Source organism: Grammomys surdaster, unplaced genomic scaffold (genome assembly GCF_004785775.1).
Source record: "Grammomys surdaster isolate TR1022 unplaced genomic scaffold, NIH_TR_1.0 63, whole genome shotgun sequence".
NCBI classification, from domain to species: Eukaryota; Metazoa; Chordata; class Mammalia; order Rodentia; family Muridae; genus Grammomys; species Grammomys surdaster.
The window spans coordinates 16,668,355-16,695,030 of NW_021604565.1; the positions used below are offsets into that span (position 1 = coordinate 16,668,355).

Below are 26,676 nucleotides of genomic sequence, written 5' to 3' on the forward strand. Positions count from 1 at the left end.
AGCCATTACAGGGCTCTGGCATAGGTCAGCCATTACAGGGCACTGGCATAGGTCAGCCATTACAGGGCACTGGCAGAGGTGAGCCATTACAGGGCTCTGGCATAGGTCAGCCATTACAGGGCTCTGGCATGGGTGAGCCATTACAGGGCTCTGGCATAGGTCAGCCATTACAGGGCACTGGCATAGGTCAGCCATTACAGGGCACTGGCAGAGGTGAGCCATTACAGGGCTCTGGCATGGGTGAGCCATTACAGGGCTCTGGCATAGGTCAGCCATTACAGGGCTCTGGCATAGGTCAGCCATTATAGGGCACTGGCAGAGGTGAGCCATTACAGGGCTCTGGCATAGGTCAGCCATTACAGGGCTCTGGCATGGGTGAGCCATTACAGGGCTCTGGCATAGGAGATTACAGTCATGTGACAGACTCTGGAGTCAGCAGGGAGATGGACTCTGTGTCCTGTGGGAATGCCCACTGCAGGTATGCCCTTGCCTGGCTGCGCTGTGCCCTAAGTGGAAACAGTCTGCTGGACAGCAGGATGCATTATGCTCAGCTGCTTCAAGCTTGTTATCTGCCTTGGCTTCTCCAGCAGCAGAACAGACACACTGTGCCCCTTGGACTGTGGGACCAAATGAACCCTTCTCTCTCAAGTTACATTCATCAGATAATTTGCTCACAGCAATAGGAAAAGAAATTAAGACAGGGATGGACAGATAAATGCAATGCAATTAAGAACCAGGAAGTCAGCTGACCTGTAACAAAGGAGCAAGACAATTAAATGTGGAAAAAGTCTTTCCAGCAAATAATCCTAAACAGAAAGTCACATGCACAGAGAATGAGCTGACCTACCTCACATTAGATTAAAAGATAGGACAAAATAGACCAGAGACCTTAAAATAAGGGTCAAAAGACACAATTCCATAAGAACCACACAAAAAGCCCTAGCGCGAACCTTGACCTTAGACTAGAGAATGAATTATTAACTACAACGGGAGCCTACAAAACAAAAGGAAACACAGAAATTATAATTTTTTACAACTGGAAACACTTGTATGCTAAAGCAGACTTTAGGAAAGTGACAGATAACCTACAGACCAGGAGAAATGCTTGCAAACCATTCTCTGAAGGGTCTAAGTCTCACAGGACCATAACAAAGAGGAAAGAAAGCCAACTCACTAGAAATCAGCACAGGATTTGAAGGATATTTCTCCATAGAACATAATGCAATCATCAAATACAGGAAAAACAAGAATAAAATAAAAAAAATAACATCACTAATTTAACTTAATCAGCATCCACTTCCTATCCATAAGGTTGGCTTCAATTAGAAAAGACAGACAGCAAAGCACCAGTAAGGAGCAGGGAATCAGGGTCTTCACTGCTAGAGGGAGCACACAACAGCACTGCTGGCTGGAGAGCAGCCTGGAGTTCTTTACAAACAGAGTTCTAATATGAATCATGAATTTCACTTCTCTCTAAATATACAGGGAAATACAAAAAGTGACAACTACTGAAATGTCACATAACAGGAATAAACAAAATGTGGCCGAGCCATAGAACAGGACATGTCCAGACAAAAGTGGGAATAAATAAATAAGTAAATAAAATAAAAAGCGCATGTCATGCTACAGCATGGATAAATCATGAAGACAGCATTCGCTAGGAAAAGCCAGGAACAAAAGATCACATATCATATGATGATATTCAGTGAAACATCCAGAACAGATAAATCTGTGGTGACAGAGTTGATTCATGGTTGCCAGGTTGGAAATTAGTTAACAAATTAGTGAGTTAAACCTGGAGTGCTGAACAGGCAGTGACTGCTGACAGGTAGAGGGTTTTACCCGGAGGTGAGCAAGTATTCTCAAGTTGAGCAAGACTGATGGCTGCCATTCTGTGAATATACTAAAGCAATGGGATTGCACTCTACTGGTGAAGTGTAAGAAGGCCAACGTCCACAGTACAGACTTGGAAACTAGTAACAAAGAGGCAGGCACAGTGGCTTACACCTCTATTGCCATCACACTGGAGGCTGAGGCAGGCAGATGCCACGAGTCCAAAGACAGCCTGTACTACATAGTAAGTTCCTAAACAGCCTGCGCTAGAGAGTGACTCCAACCTTGTCTCAAACAACCACCAAACATAAACTAACATACAATGACTGACTGGATCACTCAAGGAATGAAAGGCTAGTGAAATAGTCACAAACTGTTTGCCAGGTATGGTGCATGCACGTAACCCTAGCATTTCAGAAGCAGAAATGGGTGGGTCATCAGTTCAAGGGCAGTGAGACCTCGTTTCAACTTTATACAGCTGGAAAGAATGTAACACAGTTTTTACTAACAAATAAAATTAAAATGTGAAAGAAATTCCAGAAAAATATACAGAACTATCCCTAAGACTAGTAAGTGAGTTTACTCACCACCATGACCACTTCATATATGAAAAATTACACTTATAAGTCAAATTTAGAAATATTATCATTTTCATTTTTAAATTAAGTTATTTCAAGTGCATATCTATATGTATGTGTGTGCATGTGGAAAGGGGGTAAGCACATGTGTGTGTGCAGAAGCATACCTGTGTCAGGTCGGTATGGAAGTGCAGAGGTCAGAGGAAGATATCGGTGTCCTGACTTATCAGTGTCTTACTCCCTTCAGATAGGGTCTTTCAGTGAACCTAGAGTTAAGCTGGTAACCAGCAACCCCCAGCAATCCTCCTGCCTGCTTCCCAATAGTGTTGTGGTTACAGGCTCATGCACAGCCATTCCTAACTTTTGACATGAGTGCTGGAGATTTGAACTCAGGTCCTCATGCTTGAGTTGGAAGTTTCACACTTTCTGAGCCATCTTCCAGACAAACAACATGATGTTCAATAGGTCTCCTCAAATGAAGTAGTAAAAACATCTATCGAAACACTGTATCCATAATAAATTCTAGTACCAATAAAAGAAATTAATGACTTAAATAAATGGAAAGATCCCATATTCATGGAGTAGAAATTAAGAGAGTGAAGATGTCAATTTTGTTCCAGAGGAGTCTAGAAGTTGAAAAACATATATGGAAAAAAAAATCTCATCAGGGTATTTTCTAGACAAAATGAACTAACTTGACAACATACTGTGGAAAGGAATGGGAATCAAAAAAAAAATCAGGAAATTTTGATGGAGAATAATAGTAAAGGATTACACCATCCCACTAATCCCAAAGGCACAGCCATCAGGTCGGTGTGGAAGGTGAAGGACTTCACAGTGGACATGAGAGCGAACAGACTCTAGAACTGACCCAGCGAGGTGCTCACTTAACCCCCACAGAAGAGCGACTCAAATGGGACAGGGAACATTTCCAACAAACGGTGTTGAACCCATTTGTGAAAACCGAACTTCTTTACAAACTTTATTCTTATAAAATGATAAATCAAAATGGATCGTAGGTCACTGGGTACAACTGGGTTTTAGAAAAAGAGAAAACTCTTCCTGGTCTGCAGTTAGGAAAAAGCATATAACCTAAGCTGCAACTCATAAAATACTGATAGGCTCAGCTTCATCAGATGTAAAGCTTCTGCTTTGTCACTGACACTTTCTAGAAGATAAACTGTAGACTGGAGAGGGAAATACATGAAAGACCCCTAAAACTCCAACAGTAAATGAGAAACGATTGAAAATGAATAATGAACTTCACTACTTCATCCAGGATGGGGGGGAGCATGTGAAAAGATGTTCAGGACTATCAGCCACTTAAAAACGTGGACTAAAACCAGGAGCTGCAGCTACACGAGCTTTAGACAAAGCAGTTATGGAGGTTACTGAGACTTGGAGAAGCTATGCAGCTGTCACTTACACCGGCCAGCGCACAGACCGTTAAACACTGTGGAAGACAGCTTGGTGCTTCCTCCTAGATTTGAATGTGTGCATAAAACTTAAGACACAGGAATCCCATCCTTAAATATTCACTCTAGTGAACTAAAAGCTCATGCCCACACAAAACCTATCCATCAATGTTTGCTATCACAACAGATTAAGCTGAGGTACATCTACACAATGACACATTGCTTACCAATAAAAAGGAACAGAATGCTGAAAACCGTGATGATGAGAGGAGGACTTCAGTTATGCTAACTAAAGGAACGAGTCTCAAGCAAGCACAACTGGTGATTACCACCTCAGTGACCATCAAGGTCAGCACTGTAGGCAGCAGGCGCAGCCACCACAGAAGAGCAGGAGGAAGTCCAAAGTGAGGCAGCTGTTCTGTGTCCAGAACTCGGTTCCAAGTACCCACATCTGCACTTAGAGTGTTAACATTCACAAAACCTCACAGCACAGAAAACAAGGTCAATTTGCCCCATAATTTTAAAGATAAGATTAAAAAGTGGTCATCTAAAAAGTTAGAACACGTGGAAATTAGTATACCATAAAACCAAGTAAGGGCTGGAAAGAACAGCTACAGTCCAGAATGTAATATACCTTTAGAACTATAATGTCTGTTTGTTGGCTCTAACTTGCTCCTGAGAGCAGAGATTTGTTTGCTTGGTTGGTTTCTGACAGGTATCAGGCTGGCCCTGAACTCTTGGAGCTTCCTGCCAACACCCTTTATGTGCTAGGATTACAGGTGTGCTGCCACATTTGCCTAGATTAGAGATTAAAAATAAAATAACGAAGCTAAACCAGGGGCACATCCTGTGTTCTAATTCCAAATCTCTCTTGCATATCCACACATAAGCACACCAGGCCAACTACAGTTCAGAATTTATTACATATTTTACAACATCAAGAGTTTAAAGTTTCCTAGCACAAAAAAAGTGACAAGATGCTAGTTACTCTAATTTGATCATCAGACAGAATACACACACACACACACACACACACACACACAATGATGCTACACCCCATAAATATGTAGAACGTATGTCAATAATGGGCAGTGAAGTAACGTAGGGTTAATCAGGCCCCTGTACCTGTACTCAGTATATTTCTCATATGGTCTACAACTACTTTAGCTAGTACTCAGAGAAAGTTTGATAGCAGCACTAAGAAGAGAACTGGTTGTTTTGTGTTCCAGACTGCTATTTGGTTGTATACAAACAGACACACGGTAGCTTATGGTGATGTAAGGGACTCTCAACCCCTGCTTGAGTTCAATTCACATGTCCTATTCTGGCAGCTCCTCACCGCTCTTGCCTGTCAGATGACAGCTTCGGTTCTTCTCAGGCCATTCCATTTCTTCTAAAACCTAGTCCAAACAGAGATCTACTCCTTCTTACAGGCTCATCTCTACTGTCTTCTTCAGTGAAAAAAAGGTTAGTCACAGAAGGAACAGTGACATTCTCTTCAGCCGTTCTTATAAAGACCAAACCATTCAGTTCTGCTCTTACCTCAGGACCTAGACTACTCATAAACACACCTCGCTTTCTCAGTCTTAAAAGGCAAAACGACCACAACTCGAACTTTGAACCCTTGAGCCTGCACCATCTACTAAAATCAACACCAGAAAGAATGGATGAGCAGATCTGGGAATCAGGACGGGCTGGGGGCAGGTCAGGTTACAAGAGTGACGAGGGATGAAGGGAGAAAGCAAGCAAAGCTTTGGTGGCTACAGACTCATCTTACAAAAGCAAAGAGAGCAGCAGACGTATTTCAGCGTAAGATGCTATCATTATCAACCTGCTACGGCACTCTACGAATGTGAAAATACTTCAACACTAGGAATAACATGAATGCAATTTGCTTCAGTTACGGACAGACGGATTCATTTATTCAACAAGTATTGTCTGCTATTATATCAAGTATGTTTCACACACACCCAGAACTCTACAATAATGTCCACAAATGTAAAACAATTCCATTCTTCTCTTTGGATTTGTTGTAGAAAATATGTCATCTAACATTTTAAGTATCAATGTATGTATGGTAATAACAGGTAACATGCTTCTTACTACCACTTTAAATAGATTAATATTAACAGTTTAACTTCTACTATTAAGTAAATATGTAGCTCCAACTTAAAAATATTCTTTGGATTCCCAAACTGAGGACTCCTGACTTTGAAGCTAAGAACCACTGTTGCACTGTGTGCCACATTCTACTCTAGCGACGTCACTCACCTTCTCACTGGTGATGTAAGTATGGGATGTTTCCAGACTGGTACTAAAACAAATGAGGAGGCTATCAACCCTTGTATGTGCCTTTTGGCACACATTACGTACCTGGGTTGAGTTTATAGTAAAGTAAAGCTGCTGGGCTACACGGAACATTATATTCAATTTTAATAGATACTGACTTTTCCAAGCATGGTTAGTTGAACTGAAATCAGCCCTCAATATAAAATTTGCACTGTCTTTGAAAATTTTTGCATGAAAACATAATTTAGAGTATCTCAATAATTAGTTGATATTGATTTTATATACAACTGTTATCTGTATTATTGGCATACTGGGTTATCATGGTCGCTGGAGAGAGAGAGAGAGAGAGAGAGAGAGAGAGAGAGAATGTGTGTAAGTGTGTACGCACGCACCCATGTGTGTGTGTTTGTATGTACATTTTTAAGTTTTATTTTAGGCTTATATATTTGAGAAATAAACACTCTTCAGAGGTAACAGCCCTACATGAAAGCTGAAAGACAAGCAAGTAGCAGCCTAGTTCAGACAGTGGATGAGAAAAGAAGATAAGCCAAGCAGAAGAGACAGCATGTGCACAGGGCAGGGGACAAAGGAAGCATGCGGGATGGCAGGAATACAGGGGAGGAAGGGTGGGGATGAGAGTGCTGCTAGGGCTTCCTGTGATTCATTTATTTATGTGCAGACGTGGACATGGGTACAAGTGTGTACCACTCTGGCATATGTGTACAACTCGGAGGACAACTTGTGGGAACTGATTCAATTCTTCTATCGTGTGAGCCTTAGAGATCAGACTCAGGTGTTTAGTTTTGGTGGCAAGGCCGTTACCAGCTTAGCCCCTCCCTTGCTCAACTGCTAGAGTTTACACAAGAAAGTTACATTAAAAAGAATACACCCCCCCACCCCGTATTTATTTCAGAAAAGTCACCCTGACTTGTATGTGTGGCATGACTGAATCACTCCTGGGCTAGTTAGCAACCATTACAACAATGTAAAAGAATTAGCAGTATTAATAATAAAGAAAGCAACAGGCCTCTGCATATGGAAAGCATAGAGCGAAAAGAACCGAGCAAAATCACTAGTCCTAGTTTGTCTTCCCTGAGGAGGCCACTTTACACTGACCTTACAATTAATCACAGCGTTTTTTTTTATAAAGCTGTCTTGTACACTATTAGTAAGAAAGGTTTGTGTCATGAGAACAAGCAGCAAAAATCTTGACTATCTGAGTCATACTTTAGAATGCATTAGGTATGTGCATTCATTTTGCATTTTCTCTTCCTCCTATCCGAAAGGGTTAAGTTCTACCCGCTGAACATCCACTGTGTTCACTTAATCCTAAGACTGAAGGGTGGATACCATTTTTATTACTTAGAACTGAAGTGGTTAAGTGAATTAAAGGAGGTATCAAGTCAGACTCCTTCACTAGTGAGAACATCAGTTTAAAACAACTTTACTCCATCAAACTGATTCTAGGCAGGACATTGAGTTATCAAACATTTAGGAAGAAAATATAATTATTCTGCCAGATTCATCTATGTAGATGTTCTGGAACCGGCCAAAACTGTATCATCTATAAATATGTTATATAAGATCCAGTAAAAAGGTCCTCTATTCTTCCACATTTCTTATGAAACTCACCAGGCTACTAATACATCGACTTTTCCAATAACATAAAACTGTTTTATTGATCACTTACTTCAAAGCATTGAATTTGGGCAAAAGGGTACTTGACACCTCACTTCCATACAACGCTTGGATTCCTGACCGTTCGACTCCTAAGACTGCATTAGGTTCTGCTCTCTACTTAGTGGGGAAAAGATGAGCCTGGGAGCAGAGTTCTCCATGAGAGCCGTAAGCTGCTCCTGCAAGCCATCTCCTCCTGGAAGCCATCTCCTTCGACATTCTTGTCATTTGTTGTACAAGCTCTTCATCAGTGTCCTGCCTGGTATGTAGCATGGACAGCATCTTTCTCACACTGAATGTCCTTTATTGTCTTTTCTAGATGGAGTTACAGAAATTTCCCAAGGGTCCAAACTGTTAGGCTGAATGGAAGGAACAGAAATTACCCTCTGTATCCTTCTCCTCTACAGTCTTACCTCATGACTTCAAGAAAATACACAGTAACAATCAGATGTAATTACATCATCCCGCCCCAAACTTCTGTGCCCAAGATCAAACACATTGATGCTACCTCACCTCTCTTTCCTCTCCCAGGAAGAAAAAGAAACCCCTTGTTTACCAACAGGACAAAACCCATCCACCTCCCCTACCACCAGCTTGTCCCAACTACTTGTGTCTCTCACCCTGACTACCCTGACTACTTCAAATGTCCCACACTGTATAGAAAAAGTGACTGAGTCAAAACAAAAACTATCATGTCATTTAAACCTCTCCAATAGCTAACTTTTAAAATAAAACTCAAATTTAGCATGGTCTTCACACCTCTCAGCCCCTGTCCTCACCGTGGTACTCCTCCACTAACGCTCTACAGCAAGTGTGTCCACAGAGCTACAACATCCAGCTCATCCTGAGCCTAGGCCTGTCAATGCATAGTTCCCACATACAAAGCTCTCTCACTGTAACTCACGGTTATCTATCATTTGGGCTTTATAAATGTCCCTGCTGAAAGACATCTATCCCTAATTACTTCATTATTTATTATCCCCATGCTTGCTAGTTTCCGCCAGAGAGCTTGCAACTATTGACGAGAGTGTAAGAACCATGAGGGCAGAGACTGGCCATGAGGCAGAACCTAACAGTGCCAGAGAAGTATTCATCAGATGCAGGAATGAGGGAAGAGGATTAGGCGATTATTCCGCTGGCTTTCTAGTGATACAATCTCAAGGCAATTCCCACAACTTCGGTTTTCTCTCTTCTTAAAAAACAATGTTGTATACTATTGCTAGGTGGGATTGACTGAACCTGTCAATGAGTAATGTCCAAGAACAGCACCCATAACATAAATGCTGAACGTTTAATATAGTAATGCCAGTTTCTTTCTCTCCTTCAGTGATTGGACGATAAGACCTCACTAAGCTGATTCATTACTGAAATTATGTGTATGTGTGTGAGTGTGTGTATGTATGTATGTATGTATGTATGTATGTATGCATGTATGCATGGAATGGCAATAAATGTATACATCTATCATCTTATCTCAAAAAAAGGAGGGGGAACGTAGAACCGCAGTGAGGAGGAGAATCTAGACAGAATCTTAGCAGTTAGAGAGGTCAAAGCAACCTTCCTGTGCTTATAAAGACTTGCAGCAAGAACAGATTAATGTTCATTTTACAATTTCAAAGTCAAAGCATTTTCTATTTGCTTAAATGTTCATAAACGTCATTTGTATCCATCTCCTGTTTAATATTCATTCTTTAGTAAATATTGCTGGTAAAACATCAATTACATAAAACAAAATACCTGAGATCAGAAAGAGAAATTCCCTTTACTTTTCTATAAGCCTTAAATTTTCGATTCTCCAGAAAGACGTCTTGACCCAGGCCTGGCACTCCCATGTGTTGTACTCTTAGCACTGAGGAGTCTACAGCAGGACTGCTATGAGCTGGAGGCCAGCTTGTGCGACAGAGCAAGCCCCCGCCGGCTTTAGTGTCTACATGTTAACAGCTTCTTCTAACTGCTGCTCACTTTTCTCTTCAGTTTTCTTCAGCGGAGATCAGACTTTCTAGGAAGCGTCTAAATCATTTACGGCACATCATTCAAACCTCTTCCAAACTCCAGGAATGTAGACAGCTACGCTTCAAAAAGTTGTCATTCCACCCAAGCCCCTGGAATTGGGAGGAATCTGCTGCCTGTCTTTAGTCTCCTAGGATATAGATATAATTTAGATTCTGAACTCAAAGAAGGGTTTATATTAAGCAATTAATTCAGTTTTATTCAACATATTTTATGTAATCAAGCTTGACTTTCTCAGAAGTAATTGGTATCAGCTTAAAATTTTTTCCCTTCTGTTCCAGTTATTTCTACCACTTTTCTAAAATTGGAACTTCTAGTGTCTATCCTTACACTGGAAAAAATTTTTAGTACTGCTGAATGTTCCATATAATTCAAGGGAAAAGATTCATCCATTAGATGTAAAGTAAAGGGTAAGGAATATTATACCCTGCCACAGCACCCAGAACAGCAGGTGCATGCACAATAAAGACTTGCCATAATCAGATGACAGTTCAAATACGAGTGTCATCACAGGTCAGAGAGTGTACATCAGGATGAGTTTTTACTGACACTGAATGCTTTAGCAGGAAGTAGCCTGAAACTCTCCAAGGCAATTACAAGATCATAAACACGCAAAACAAATGTTCTAAATCATACTCTAAGACTTCATCTTGGGCAGTGTTCATCAAATCAAACAGTGGGCCAAAAGCTAGAGTCAAGATGAGCACATGAGGGAAAAGAAGGCAGGAAGAGGGGGATGAATGACAGACAGCATGTCCCAGTGAATCCCAAACGTAAGGACACCACCTCACGAGCTTTGTTTGTTTCTCCAGATATATCTAGAAAGCAATGTAAAATGGATTTAAGGGGTCGATTTGAGTGACAGCAAACACTGATCTAGGAGACAGACAGAAGGGATAGAGCAGTGGTGCTGTTACTGCTGACTGGAAGAGAAAGGTATTTGGAAGCTCCATGTTATGGCAAGGCAGGCACCCTGTTGAGAAACTGACCAGGACTTCTCCCTGACAGTAGGCCTAGGGCGACAGCCAGCTAAGCTCTAGGGTACCACCATTGTGGTTCACACTCCTTTCAAGCTTCTATAGAAAGCCGATGTCAACCTTTGCTTTCTCCTGTTCTCCTGCATGTTCAAAGCTATGCAGACAGAAGAATGACTGAAAGGTAATACTGGCCTGAGGACAACCTCAGAAAGCATTAGCTGTAGGTTGATGCATAATCTGAATTCACTGTATACTTTTACACAATTTAAAGTTCAAGCAAGACTCTGGCGTCTGGAAAGATAACCTGTAGCTGTAATAGTCACATATCACAGTTCACCAACAAATAAAAGGTTATGGAAAGAGTGTAAACACCAAATAAGCATTTTAAAATCTATATGAAATGTTTCAAAGGTTCATATTTTGGTTAGCAGCCAGGAGTAACCGAAAACAAAACAAAAGAACTAAAACCAACCTTCCAAGCAAATGAATAAACAAAACTGTTAGAATTCCTTAAATACTGGCTCAGAACCTTTCCGTATCAGGTCTATGTCAAGTTATTCAGAATATCCACTTGTTTTAACAGAACTTGCTAATTTTATTTATTGATTCAATTACTTACATTAATTTGTGCGTGTTTAGGACCTGTGTGTGAACAGGGTATGTCTGTGGGTCCGAGAACAGCTTTGTGAAGCTTGTTATCTCCTTCTGCCTTACCGAACTCAAGTCACCAGGCTCTGTAGAAAATATCTTTACCTGCTGAGCTATCTCAACAGTCCTTTAGTTTTGAAGCCATCCTTGTGTGTGTGTGCACATGTGCATGTGTATGTGGAGGTCAGAGGTCAGAGGGCAACCATCTGTGTTCCTCCTCGGGTGCTGTCCATCTTTCCCAGACAAGGGTCTCCCATGTGTCTGACGCTTGCCAAGGTTAGACTAACTAATGAGCCCCAGGGAATCTGGCTGCCTCTGCCTTCCCAAGAGAATGCCACACTGTCCAGCTTTTTTATATGAACTAGGGATGGAATTCAGGACTTCAAGAAGTTTACTCCATAATGTATGCATGCATGTATGTACATATGCATGTATGTATGTATGTATGTATGTATGTTCTGTGTTCATTCAAATGATTCTGTCAGAGTATATCCACTATACATCACAACTAACACAGACCACACAAAACTCCACTATTCCTACTCGGGTACATAGTTTAACTATTGCGACAGTTTGTTTTTCTTTTCCTATTAATATAAACCCAAATCTGGGTGAGGAAACAGAAACACACACACACACATACACACACACACACACACACACACACACACACACAGGGCTGTACAGAGAATGCCCCTGGTTTCAGGATGAAGAATTTCTTTTAGCTCTGCCAATGCAGTTCAATGTAATACCTGTTTCGATGCCTCTTATTTCCTTATCATTTGAAACTCAAATGGCTGGAGACGTCAACCTTCAGGACAATCACCTGACAGCTTTATAAACCTGATCCCACAATGGTGGAAAAGGAGTTCTGGCCTTTGACTTCAGTTCCTCACTGAACACAACACCGAAGAGATAAACCTGTGTAAAGTACCTACCAGAAGTCCACTTGGTGTATCAGTATAAAAGAACACACCAGGACCAATGCTGCTTACAGCCTCTTCATCTCTGAAGGCAAAGGGTCTTTAGCTCAAACACTGATGGCATGAGTTTTACTGAAGACTCAACTTATTTATTTAGTCTGATCAGACACCACATAAACTCAATTCTGACTACACTGCAGAGCATACAGAACTGGACATTACTAATCATCCTAGATTAAAGATTCCTCTCGCTTTCCTTTCTCCTGGGCCATTATACCAAACCTAGAGCAGAACTATACTCACCTCCAGGCTAGGAAAAAAAAAAAAAACACAACATAATAGCTTATTGATCTCTGGTGTAGACCCAAACCCACAAGTCATCAGCCAAGCAGGATAGAACTAACAGTGAAAAGTCATGCACTGGGTTTTCCGGTCCCACACAAACACATCATTGACAGTTACTACATCAAATGTGGATGAACCCATCCTCCTGCTCAGAACAAAATAACGAGGGCAAGGGAGCAACACATCCTGAATTATACTGAAAATATGACCATGTCTTGGGTGTCAGGAAATGCCAATTTAAGTCCATTATATTTTTCATACACTGTAAATTTTCAGGCTTTGAAAGTTACCATCATATTTAATTCCACAGATAAGTGCTTTCAAAGGAGATGCTACCATATGCTGGGGAATTATAGGTTGACAAAAAACACCACCATCATACTACTGAATCAGTATTTGTGGCAAATGACATGGACTTTTTATAAGTAAAAATTAACAACAACAAAAAAGTAGCTTCTAACTGTTTTTCTGGAGAAATCAAACCGGTCTCCAAAAATGGAAATACTAATTGTGCTCTCTGCAATACCCATCCAAGGAGTTAACTATGAGAACTAAGAATGGTGAAGTCAGAGCCCAAGCTCAGGTCTCAAGTGGTGAGCAGTCCTCTTAATTTCCCTTAGCTCTAGTTCATACAAAGCACGGTCGTGACACACAATCAGCCTGAAATCCTTAAAGAAGTATCCCTCACCTGATCACAGATCGGAATGAGGCAACAGTCCTAACAACAGTATCAGAGAGCCTAGATGAAATGACAAGTGAACTGGGAGTTAGGGCAGACTTGTACGCCCCAATCGAGGAAGACTGAGGTGGGGCTGGAAACTATTTTCTGGCCTTCTCTGAAGTGCAGCTACTGGGAACAAGATCCTACACGCCCCGGACCCACAGAGCCCCAGGCGCAGAGGTAGAGAGGTGGGAAGGAAGCAATCTGGGTGCTTTTGGAGGGAGTGGGGACCAAGAGAGATGGGCGCGACAGCAATTTCACCGAGAAGAGAACTTCCTGCCTCGGGAAGGATCTGGGGCAGGACCGTCCCGGGGGCGACCTCCCCTTCGTAGTCTCACGGTCACATCTTTGTGTGCGAGGACTGTACACCCGGCAGCGAGCGCTAGAGGAGCGAGCCGCCGGGGCCCTCGCGCCGGGCTGGGGAGTCCTCCCGCACGCCGTCACTCTGTAGGGACCCCCGGCTCGGACCGGCCCGCCTCCATCGCCCCAAGGGTCGGCGGAGGCCAGCGGACCCCAGCATCCCCGCGGGCAGACAACCCTCCCGGCACATCCCGCGTGGATCTTTGTCCCGCCGGCAACCGGGGTCTCCCCAGGTCGCCCAAGCACAGCCCGTCCTGGAGGCCTGGGGGCCCCCGGGGTCGCCCCAGCTTTGTTCGGTCAGCGGGGCGCAGGGAGGCGGACACTTACCGTACACCCCAGCGAGGAAAAGCAAGAGCCACGCCGACCCCCGCCGCGGAGACTCTTTTGTGTTCCAGCGACGGGCCATACCCACGGCAGATGGAGGGAGCGAGGAGATGGAGGAGGAGGAGGAGGAGCTGGGACCAGACGCCGCCGCCGCCGCCGCCGCCGCCGAGCCCCTGGCTGCTCCCTGCGCGCTCCGCGGCGGCGGAGGGGGAGGGGCGGGGCCTCCCGCGCGCGCTCCCTCCCGCCGGCCCTGCGTCGGTCGCGCGAGCCCCTAGCGGGCCGGCCTTCCCGGGGGCAGGGACGCGCAGCGCGCGCGCCAGCGGCCGGCGACAAGGCTGGCGACTGCGGGGCTCGGGCCTCGCGCCGCACAACCAGCCGGCGCCGCCACCCGCCAGACTGAGCGGGAGCCGGCACCGGCGCTCATCCGTGCACTCGGCAATCCCCTGGCCCGCCTGCCTTGGTTCCCGCCCCGCGCTCCCCTGGACTCGACCGGGCTCGCGCGGATTTCGCCGCGCCTGGAGCCCAAGGAGCGAGGCAGTGCCAATCGATGTGCGAGCACACGAACGCCGGCCGCTGTGTTCCCGGGCCACCGGAGCTAGGGGGCCCGGAGGGGGTGTGCTCTGACCGAGCTCCGCCGCAGTCCCCGGCCTTGGTGTTGTGGCCCACACCGGAGATCCTCGAGGCTGATGGGCTATGCGTGGAGGAAAGAGGGATGGGTGGGAGGCTGTGAACTTGAAAGTTCCGTGCTCTGACCCCGACCCTGCCGGCTCCACTTGAAATTGGCTCTGAAAGAGTGAGTAGGTCGTAGGTCCCTGTGAATAATCTGATGTAGAAACCTGAGCCAAAGGCTCTGGGGATACATCCCGCCGGCCGGGCTACAGGGTCTGCGCTTCCAGTCTGGCAGGGAAGCCGCGGGGGCCCTTTGGACACTCTTGGGGTGGAGTGGAGTGGACCTGGGGTCAGGACGTGGAAAGAGGGATAATCCCCGGCCCTTCACCTCCACCTCACCCCAACCCCTAGCCCCCAGGCTTCTTCCTTGCTCCTAACAAGTATGACGTTTCTTTCCCTTAAGTACCCATAGCGCTTCTGTCTGTAGTGACACACCAGACCTTCCACCTTGTTTAAAGTGTTGTCTGCACGGTTTTGCCTGCTGTCCTTGCCATTTACAGGCACTGTCCACTATTCGCTGAAGATCAGCACTGCCCTATGCTGTACTGTTGACACAGGCTATCTACCTTTGGTCCCCGGCAACCTTGTGAGATGAATATTATTCACATTTTAGATAAGTTAATGAGACTAGAAGAGGTTAAATTATCCCAAACGAGTTATCAAGTAAAATTTCTACAGGTTGTGTTTCCCCATCCCAAAGTCAAGCACTTTCACAGCAACAGGAAACTCAAGCAAAACGCTTAGTACCTTCCAGTTACATTAAATTTTAATACATGCCTGGGGAAAGTACACTAGATTTTTCCTGTATCTCATGTTTATTTGACCCTTTAATGACCCCATGAAATTATATTACAGAAGAGAAAAGTTAATAATTAAGAAATCTTTTATAAGATGGCAATAAACAAAAATCCTGAACTCTGGAAATTTTGTTCCATTCTCTTTGTTGTGAACACAGCAGTTTTGTTGTTCTGATTCTACAATCAGCAGATATCATTCCTTGTTTTATGATACTACACTCTGATCGCTTGTGGTTTTTTGTTTTGGTTTGTTTTTTTCAGAGCTCTTTCTGTTAATTGAATTTGGGACAGGCCACAAACACAATGAAAAAGTAGACTGGACTGCGTCCGTCTCCTACCCCATCACTTTTAGTGCCATTAAAGGAACTCTGTCTCAAGAGGAGACATGGTGCCATCCACACAGGACCCCAACTACCCTTTCCCCTGCACTCCTCCACAAACACTTGCTCCTCTACTGAGCTGCCTCTTTGACTTGTCAAATAATCAAGCTTTTGTTATCTAAGCCCCTTCAGTGTTCTTAAATTTTAATTAGGACTCCGGAGGAGAACTTCTACTTAGAAATGAAAATGAAAATTTCAACTATTTTTAATTCTTTTCAAATAAAACACAAGAATCCATGTTACCATCTCCAAAACAAATAGAAAAGTGGTATAGTTTCCATCTTTGCAGATCTCTTTTGTGTCTGGCTGAAAACATCTGGGTTCCCATATCTGTTTCTGAAGCCAATCTGTTACAATATGTTGTTTTGGTTGAAGTATATTAAGAAATTCAGACTCACGGAGATCTGCAAATTGCCAAAAAAAAAAAAATCCTTGAAATAGTCTCAAGGACACCCCCACCTAATACAGACTAAATCTCCAATCTGTAAACTCTGAAGTGCTCCAGAGCACTGAGCACTGAAACTCACAAGCAATAAAGCAAGCGTAAACCACATCTGCCCCACACATATGATTTTGAAGTTCCAAGCATTTTGGATGAAAGAACATACAACTTCTGAAACTTTAAAAACTGTCCCTCTTAGCTGTCTATCTTAGATGATTCAAAGAAAGGGGCCTCGTAAGTAGTTCTAAGGATATGTCTTACAAGGGAACACTTTTCCTTAAACAAAACAATTCTAGTAGACTATCAAATGTTGTTAGAAATGTGTCATAGCATGCTATCAGACATTGGACAGGATAATCACTCGTTATGTTGCCCAGTCTACTTCCTGGCTCTCTAGGCTGTACATCAACTGGGTCATGTGAAGAAGCACTTTGAAATCCATTAAAACTCTGGCTACAAAGAGGTTTGTATTAGTAACCATTCCATTGAGTGGAGTACTTATGCTTGGACAGTTCAAATTTGTAGCCTATAAAGCATAAATCATGCCGTTAAGAAACAAATTCTTCTTCTTCTGGGTCCTTATATCCATAAAAGGGCTTTAAGTGATCTTTTATGCCTTCTGAGATGGTTTGAAGTTTTTGTGTTCATGTACTTTTCATAGGGAGATCATTTCCACAGACTCTGAAAGAACTCTGTCAACCATTAAAGTTTAAGAAAATTTCATTAGAGGCTCTCTGAGTTGCTTCTTAATGCTTTTCCAAGTCAGTCTCATACTTCTCAAGAATATACAATAAGGAGTGGAGAGGTGTGTGGAGTTCTTTTCTGTTAGCATATTTTGAAGAGGGCTACGCTCTTCCACTTTATGGCAAGAGACTCTTAAATAATCAAAATCCTTTTAAAAATAATTCTAAAGACCTCTTTCTCCTTGGTTTATTATCACATATAGTTTAATTTTTACTCATGTCACAGATAAAAAAAAATCATCTCAAGATTGTAAATTGTGCTCTAGTTGGTGGCATTGGAGGCTCTCGTCAACACTGAGGTTAGTCTGGAATTTAAATGTAACACTCTGAGTGAGCATCATCTTCTATAGAAAGAAAATTGGTGATGTGTGGGTTTTCTTCTTGGCACACTTCCAAACAAAAGACTCCCCATCACTGAATTATTATTTTCCAAAATAAAAACAAATGAAATATATATATATATATATTTTCAGGAAAGTATTAATGATAGTAATTAAATGAATGAGAACTCTTCCTATAAAAATTGTTTTATTGGAGTGGAATAATACAAGGTTGTAATCCTGGCCATTTGAATACTAGTTCCACAGCACATTCATTGTAGCTATTTATTCTGTTCTGTGCCCTAACATCCTAGCATGGTAACCACAGTCGAAGCGTAACACTGGTTCCACATCACATAGCAAATCCTTGCATATTTAGTTTTGTTCTCGTATCTTCTTGATTGTCAAGCCAACCCATTGTATCTGCTGCATGAACTTGTAAATAGTAATAACACTCTCTGTAGACATTTTAAACCATTGCCCCCATCAAGAAAAATAAAGGAAAATAACCAGCTACACCCATTGTTAGAAATACTCTTTAGGTCTTTGTTTCGGAACTGCAAGTTTCTAAATGCGTATCTTTGTCTTTACATTTAAATTTTTCTCATGACTAATTGAAGATATAAACTGGGATTCTTGTTAGATGGGCGCTCATTCCAAGCCGCCATGCGCCCATTAGCAGTGAGTCTGGAAACCATGATGTCAAAGGATGACTCTTTGTAGGGACCTATTGCTAATTTCAGGCACACACAATGTATTTATTTGAATTCTGTCCAAATCCAATAGAATTTGAGGATACCAGTGTACCAGTGCAGCATACTAGAGCAGATGAAAGCAGAAATCTGAAGCCTTATGCAAGGTTGATTTTGATCTAGGTGGTTAACCTTGATTAAAACCTAAATTCTTGTATCTTATATTCTCTCTATTAAAATGGGAGTGAAATGTGGCCTCTTTGATTACATGTCATCAGTGAAATAATGCTATTTCGTGTGTGTGTGTGTGTGTGTGTGTGTGTGTGTGCAAGCCTATGGCATGGTTTTCATTTAATCTTCAAACAATCCTCTGATGTCAATACTGTTATTCTCGTCAGTGTTCAAATGAGCAGGCAGGCAGAGGTTCTGTGGTTTGTTGAGATCACACAGATGGTAAATGGTAGGCCTGCACGTCATCGGTCCACTATGTTGTATGTAAAGCAGCTAGGCAGCTGCCATTGTTTAAAATGTAAATGACATCATCTAGTCAGTCCTATTCTCTTATATGCGATTTAAAATAAAATCTATGCCATTATTTTCTTACCTTTTGTTTCAGCAAAACGATTAACATTGCCTTGTGCTCAGTTTAAGTTAGATAGACATCTGCCTTTTAAGATTTATTTGAAAAAGAAAAGTCAGTTTTTAAAACTTCCCTTCAATTTTGGAAAGCAGTGAAAATCAATAAGATGAAGGATCTGGTTTTTTTTTTTTCTGCCTGTGCTAATTTCTTCCTGGTGACCTTGGAGTCCTTATTTATAGCTCTCTTTGAAGATCAGAGAAACCTAGGTTGCTTATTGCCCTAATCTTTAGCAAAGATCTATTGACAGATATTTCTGATCTCAAAAGGATACATCAACTCATATGAAACTGCTCAGTTATGAGGCCCTGGAAACGGGTCATTTCTACTGAAGAATAGATTACTCCAGCGTCATCATGAAAAGAATATTCTCCTTGGAAATACCCAGGCGGGTTTGCATTTCCAATGTACACCAGCTGTGATGGAGAAGAACAGTCTAAGCCTTTGGATTCCCGTAGTCTGCAGGCCTTGCTCACACAGCAGGGAATGGGGAAGAAATTGTATCACAAGTATTTCAGCATAAAAAATTTATTCTTATATTCAGTGAGATAGATTAAGTAACCAAAAAAAGAATGTTGAGCACTTTGGAGCATTAGGTCCAATGACTCCCCCCCCCCCCGAATGTTATTGCCAGTCCTACCTACTCCTGGCATGGTAATTCCAATTTATAAACTCATATAAATATAAAACACACTTTCCTTGAAATGCATGGTTTAAGGCAATCAGTGGTAATTAGTAGGAAGAAACCTCGGAGGTTTCATCAGCTGACAAGTGCCTGGGAGAAAAGGACAGCTGTTCTGACAGTCATCAGGATTTGAGTTTCAACAGCTCTGACCTTTTGTTCTCGTGGACCAGATTTCAGGGAATGAGGTCCTGGGTACTTTTGCCTTCTTTCATAGCTTCCCACAGGCAGAGATCTGGGCTGCCCCACCATGTGTGCGCATGCGTATACACTCCTGCATAGTTTTCCTTTTCCGTGGATGATGGTTTTGAACAAATCCCTTCTCCCCTGTTATTCATCCTTCTCAGGATGGTTAATCATTTCCCTGGGAACCTCCTCCTACGGACGGATGGCTGGAGTCATGTTCAGGCCGCCCCTTCCTGTTCAGGCCAGCCCCTTCATGGACACCATTCAGAAAATACAGCACCAAGAATTGAGCTCCAGCTTGCTCTCCAAACAGGAGCTGGCCTCTGCAGCCTACGACCGCCTCCTGTCCCTGATCTGGGGAATGGAATCACATTTTTGGATTCTTCATTTTCAATTCAAGAAGAATGATAAATTTCCAGGTGGGTAGAGACTTTTATCTGTTTTATTTACTACTGAATCTTTCTAAATAAGCGTTTACAGTCAAGTCGATGTGATGGGTTAAGGATCTTGGCAATCAAATGTTCCCCTGGGGAATATGGAAGGCAAAGGTGTTAGGCAGGATAAATAGCAAGGGAAGATGAGGGGTGGGGATCTTTCCATTCGGTCTTAGGAAGAGCCAATAAGCATCACTGCAAGTCAAAACCCACATATCCCTACAAGATATTCAAGACATTGCTTAGTGGAGTTTTTGTTGGTGGTGGTTTTAATTGTTTTATTTTATTTCTTATCATTTAAGCATTGAAGACAGTTCTCTATGATTTTATTGTCAACATTTAGTATTTCCACTATACCAACTAAAATGAACTTTTTATAGCCTCAATTAGTTCTATAAAATTTATAAGTTGTGCAACATTGTATTGGCTGTTAAAATGCATATGGTCATTGTTCCCTAACTTTGCAGAGACTCTTTAACAGAACATCTTCAAAGCATCTTCCTTCAGCAAACGACGAACCAACGCCTTGCTTCACCTGGGCAGAGCAATTCCAATCCTTCTGTCTATGGCATTTGCTCTTCCTTGTGTCAGTTTCAGAGGTGGTGAAATTAGTGTCCAGAATAAAGTCGGGCTCGAAGGCGCAGAGAAGGCATCCCAGATGGATAGACCCCTGGAGTACATATTCAAGTTATGCTCAACACATCATGACTCTCTGAACCTTTAATCTCCATCACAAATGCTAAATAAACAGCAATTTGCAATTTGAAAACACTAAGTAAATTATCTTTATGAGCCACCATTTTCTATTATTAATATTGCTTTTCTTTCCCCCACGATTGTATAGTTGGCTAAAGTTGATTGTTAAGCAAGATAGGATCAGTCCTCTAAAAGCCAGCTAGAATTCTGAGTTTTTATTTTTGAATATGGAAATACATTAAAGATGGTGAGGACTGGAGCAGCTGAAAGCATTCCCTGCCATGATCACTCAGCAGTGCAAGCTCTATTCTGTCAGACAAGCTATTGTGAGTACAAAGAAGCTTGCAGTCAAATGGAGAGATATACCAGTACATACACACAACTTTCATTCATGCAGAAAGTATTTACTGTGGAAGGGAGTGTTCGGGTGCTGCAGTTGCTCAGTAACAAATGTAAGTGCCACAGTGGATGTACACACAGATGATACACTAGAACCTTTAGAAAGAATTAGAGATGGCCTCATAGAGTAAAAGCTCTATTTGAGAACTGAATGGGAGATGGCCACTATAAGCACAGAAAATGCAAAATCATTTTAGCCCCAGGAATATAAACTGGTGTCGAGAAAGGGGAACAGAGCTGTTCTGAGATCATAAAGCAGTTAGGTGTGTGTGTGTGTGTGTGTGTGTGTGTGTGTGTATGTTGTGTATGTGTGTGTTTGTGTGTATATGTGTATATGTATGTGAATGTGGATGTGTGGATGTATGTGTGGATATGGGTGTATGTGTGTGTGTGTGTGTGTGTATGTGTGTGTGTTTGTGTGTGTATGTGTATATGTGTGTGAATGTGGATGTGTGGACATATGTGTGGATATGGGTGTATGTGTGTGTGTGTGTATGTGTGTGTATGTGTTAGTATGTGTGTGTATGTGTGTGTACTAATATATAATGATAAACTACATCATAGAAGATCAGAATTGACTGCAACTTAGGGTTGTTTTTTTTAATACCATGCAAGTGACTGAGGACCTTGTAAGACTTGAACAGAGGAATCCTGCTCGGTCTGTGACAAGGCCTTGCACGTGGAGCAGTAGTGAAGAGACAGACAGGAAAATGGCTGGGCAGCGGTTACAGCAGTGTGTGTGTATGTGTGTGTGTTTGTGTGTGTATGTGTGTGTGTATGTGTACAGCAGTGTATAGGGGAGTGCGTATGAACACGATGATTTAAAGAACAGAAAATCTAGAGTAAGGGACAAAGGAAGGAAAGAAGGGTGGATCGGAAATGACCAGAGGGAAAGAAAAGGAAATGCAGAGGGAGGCCAGAGAGAACAAGAAGGTGGTATCAGAAAGGGACAATGTACACGTGTATGAAAGTGACAGAGAGAAACCCATTAGGATTTACAACTAGTATGAATAATAATAAAAACTTTAAAGTAGTTGTATTAAAGAGAGGATTCAGATCTCTTGATGTCTAGGCTGTCTGTTCTCCTCACCCCTGACAGGGAATATAGAAGAGGACTGGAGGTGGAGGAGAGGCAGAAATGCGTATCACTTAGTGCCAGCACACTCAGGGCAGGGAGGCTGTCCAGTGAGCAGCTTGGGCACCGGATCATGGAGATCAAAGTTGGCTCCCAGTTGAAAACGTCGGACAGTGTTGTGGCATCTGAAGGGCATGAAGTTTTCCTTAGGAAATACGGAAGTCAGGGCATTTCAGGGACAAGAGGTAGTATGGAAAGAGGAAGCTAAACAAAGAGTGAGTGATCAGTTTGCAGGAAGAAAGTTGAGTGGGAAAGTGTGAGACCATGGGAACCAAGCAAAGAGAATTTTGAGAAGTAAGTCCTGTCACCATCAGAGAGCTCAAATAAAAAGGCAACGATGTGGGAACCAACAACTCTTTACAAGAAAATCTGACCTGTGTGTGTCTATCCAAAAGCTACTGCAGAGATCTGCTTGGTGTTTAATTCATAGCAGGATGGAATTCTGGGTGATCTGTGTATCATTTCTCTTTGGTCATATTCTCCCTCCCACTCCCTTCCCTCTCACGTTACAATGTTGTCCATTTTGAGTTAAAGGTCTCTATTTTTAAGTTTCAGGATGGACCCTAGATATAATATTGAAGTATATAAACTTTCTCTCCCATCCCAGTCGTTCCTTTCAGTCCTGCCCCCAGCCTTGCTGACATCCTCCGAGTGTAGCCTCTGATATGTTTGCACTTTCTCTCTCATCTTCAACTTTCCTTCCTCAGCAATGACTCTCAGGGGAAAAGAATCTTCAGAGTGGATCCATATCGGAATCAACTGATTCTTTCCTCAAGCACTCATCAATGATCATGAGCAACAGGAGCACAGGAAACAGTTCGGGTGGAACGTTAGCCCGGGTGGAAGGTCGAGGGGTCATGAAAGGCTTCCTCGCTGCTCCTCTAGGATGGCCTTTTACCAAGATGCAGTCCTTGTCTGAGGAAGAAGGCAAGGTTATGTAAAGATGTCTGCACCTCACTCCCTGCCATTGCCACAGTAAGCCATTGGAAGACTTAAAGGTCACAAACATTTATTATATTGGTAATGTTCCTTTGGAAAGTATATTTTTGGCAGATTTCAATGTACTTAGTTGCTAACACAATAGCCAAAGAACACATATCCTCTATCTTGTTTAATGCCAATTATTCTGTCACGATTTTGCTTGGAGCTATTGGAATACCTTCAAGTGTGGCTCAGGACAGACAAGTTCAAGTCTACCAAGGCTGTATATCTCCATGCCTACTGAATCAGCTGTTCCCTATTAAATTTTTAAGCAATATTAATGACCAACTTCTCTGCAGCCAAGTGGTTTGATTATGCTTTTGATTTAATTCAGCTTAGGAAAAGGAAAACAATCTCATTAATCATTTTTGAAGACCCAGTTTATGTATGCGGTATAGATATGTTATTTCCTAAAACACTCTCTGCTGAAGTTCTCTGATTTAAACAAAAAGACTAGCTCATTGGCAAGAAAAGAAATGTTACGAACTATAGTTTTAAAAGCAAAAGTAAATGACAAGAGGATTTGTCTATTCTAATATGCAATTGGAAAACATTAATTTTTGTTCATTGTATCATTTATAATATGTCATGCTTTATGAATATATTTTATATCTCATGTAAATTAGTTATGCTCATAATCCTCTATTTACATATAAGCCTCAGGGAGAAAGGTTTCTAATAAATGCACTGTGAAAAAAGATCCTTTCATCAAAAGAGAGGAGGAGGAAGTGCATCAGCCCAAAGACAACCTATGGGCAGAGACCCAGGACCAGAGGCCTGCTTGGGTCCTGGCCAAAGACCTCAGTGACAGGAGGCTCCTGAGAGACAGGAAGCCATCAGGTAGCAAAGCTCTCCCTTCAAGTTCAATTTGTGTGGTATAATAAATGCAGAAGACAAGTCTCTTACGTGGTCTGACGAGAGAAGTGAGGTGAACCAATAATAACTATGGAATTTGAAAAAAAGCCCTCCTCCAAGAAATTGAAGCATCACTCCAAAGTCATGATGGGAAACTTCTCAGAAAAGACCTCGGCACAGAAATGGTGGCATCGAAATTGTCTACTCCAGGCCTGGTATGACTTCATCTTCACCGAAGTACTGTCAAGGCCCGTTAAGTAGAAGAGGCATTTATAGAGTCATAAGACTGTCAGAGCAGAAAGGGTCATCGCTAGTCCAACCTCCTAATTTTACAAGGGACAAAATCCAGGCCCATCTATACAAGCTAACACACTGTGTGAGCTCTGGCACAAGGACAGGTTTTCTGAGAGAAATGGACACTAGGAACTAGACCTACAGGCGCCAGTAGAGATGGTGGAATTGTCATGGCCTCATAGGAAAAGCATGGTGCATAGTGAGCTGATGTGTCAGGAGGTACAGGGGACACACAGCTGATAGTAGTTGGCCAGTTAGCTGGGACTATCCAGGTAAAAAATGAATCCCAAGAGAGAAGTAGTTACTTGTCTTCTCTCTGCTGGCAGAGACTCTGTCTCTAGAAAGAAGGGGCCTCTAACAAGAGCCACACAGGGCTCTAATCTTGTATGCTCATTAGTTAAAAACTAGACACTCAATGCTGAGTTAGAATGAATGTTCGAGGTAGATATTACAGCTTTAGAGGAATGGACACTATTGCAGCCCAGCACAGAGTCAGAACTGCTGGAGGTAAAACAACAGCTAAAACATAGTCTGCTTGGCTGGAACTCCCACCTGTGTTCCTCTGAAGGGAAGGATTTTCCTGGGAAACTCCAATCTGTGAAAAGTTACAGGTTTTCTCTGTGAGGACGAGAGGGCTCCATGTCTCATGAAAACACACTAAGTCACTTCTAGCACCCTAGACGACATGCTATAAAACAGCTCTGTGTGCTGTCAGGTACCCTCTCATGTGACAAGTGTGTTGGTCTACTTCAGGTGTGACCCTAAAAATTTGTAATCAACTTATTTCTCAAAGTTACAGACCCTTGGAAGCTCAAGACCAATTGGCTAGCAGATTCAGTGCTTGCCGAATTTGAAGACAGTCATGTTTTTCTTCTGTAACCTCTTATGCTATAGGGTAAGAGTAATCTCTGGGGCCCCTTTTTGTATGGGAATTAATTCTTTATAGTGAGATTACCTCCCTTATTAATTACTTTTCTTATTCCTGTAAGAAAAACAGTGTAAAGAATGAAGGTCTTTTGGCTCACGGTTTGAGCCTACAGTCCATTGCTATGGGGGATTCATGGAGTCCTGAACACAGTCAGTCTGTTGCCGCATCGTGTCCAGTCAGAGGCTGGAGGGGAGAGCTGAAGCTGGGCATGCTTTAGCCTTGTAATTCTGTCTGGGACCCCCCCAGCCTATGGAATGGTGGTAGTACATCTTCCTACTTCAATTAACCTAATCAGGAACTCCCTCATAGACTTGCCCAGAGATTGGTCGTATCGGTGGTCCCAGATCCTGTCAAGTTGATAACCAATATTAACTACCCATCCCCAAAGGCCCCACCTTCAAATAGAATCACATGAGCATTGGTATAGTTTCGAGAACACAGAAGTATTTTATCTATAGCAATAGCGGAACTGAGTCTAGGGATTTCCTAGCAGTGCTTCAGTATTACTACACTATCTACATAGGGACCGAGAAAGAACTGCCTTTTCTTTCTGCATTAGTGACACTCATGTTCCCATGAGTTCTTACATGTTGCAATGCATGCCTGTAATAAGAGACCTTTGAGTTCTAGATCTCAGCATCATTTTTGAAAAGGAGAGAAAAGTGAAAAACAATGCAAATATAATTGGAATGTACTACAATTTTTTAAATATGTGGGATGATTTGGGAATTAATATTAATCAATTTGGCATGTAGCAAAACCATTGAGAGCACCTCTGACATGACGGCTAAAGGGATGTGATGCATAATGTTGTAAGTGGGCTTGACCAGATTGTTGTGCCTGTGTGCTTGACTGAAGGCAGACCGCTCTCTCTCTCTCTCTCTCTCTCTCTCTCTCTCTCTCTCTCTCTCTCTCCCTCCCTCGCTCCCTCCCTCTGTGTGTGCGTGTGTGTGTGTGTGCACGCTTGCATATATGAATACACACATATGTGAAATTAACATTAAAGGAGGAGACTTTTAGTGAAGCGGGATAAATACATCTTCATAATGTTATGAGCCTTGTCCTAAAGAATGTATCCAAATAGTGTAGCTACAAACCCTGCTCGAGTTGCCATCCTTCTGCCATGTGGCATTTGCAACTGAGATGGCAAAAGCCTACATTTCCAGGCTGCTAATCTGTCCAACAAATTCTAGACTTGCCAGACTCACACTCACTGCCCTAAGAGATAACTCCTTGTATCTATCCTATCTATCTATCTATCTTTCTTTCTTTCTTTCTTTCTTTCTTTCTTTCTTTCTTTCTTTCT

At 42.4% G+C, this 26,676-nt stretch overlaps 1 protein-coding gene and 1 long non-coding RNA gene across 3 annotated transcripts in view; one reads left to right on the top strand and one right to left on the bottom strand.

The window, feature by feature from the left end:
* Lrp12 (LDL receptor related protein 12) overlaps positions 1-14,512 on the bottom strand; it is a 76,332-nt gene extending 61,820 nt beyond the window's left edge. For both annotated transcript variants that reach the window (XM_028766073.1, XM_028766055.1), the window contains exon 1: positions 14,104-14,512. In XM_028766073.1, coding sequence (XP_028621906.1) covers positions 14,104-14,182 — 79 coding nt within the window. In that variant the 5' untranslated portion in view covers positions 14,183-14,512. The remainder of the gene's footprint in view (positions 1-14,103) is intronic.
* A 247-nt stretch (positions 14,513-14,759) lies between these two features.
* LOC114619487 lies at positions 14,760-20,881 on the top strand. The gene is made up of 3 exons (XR_003711163.1): positions 14,760-14,893; positions 19,810-20,067; positions 20,550-20,881. It is a non-coding gene; the product is annotated as an uncharacterized LOC114619487 (long non-coding RNA).
* The last annotated feature ends 5,795 nt before the right edge of the window (positions 20,882-26,676 follow it).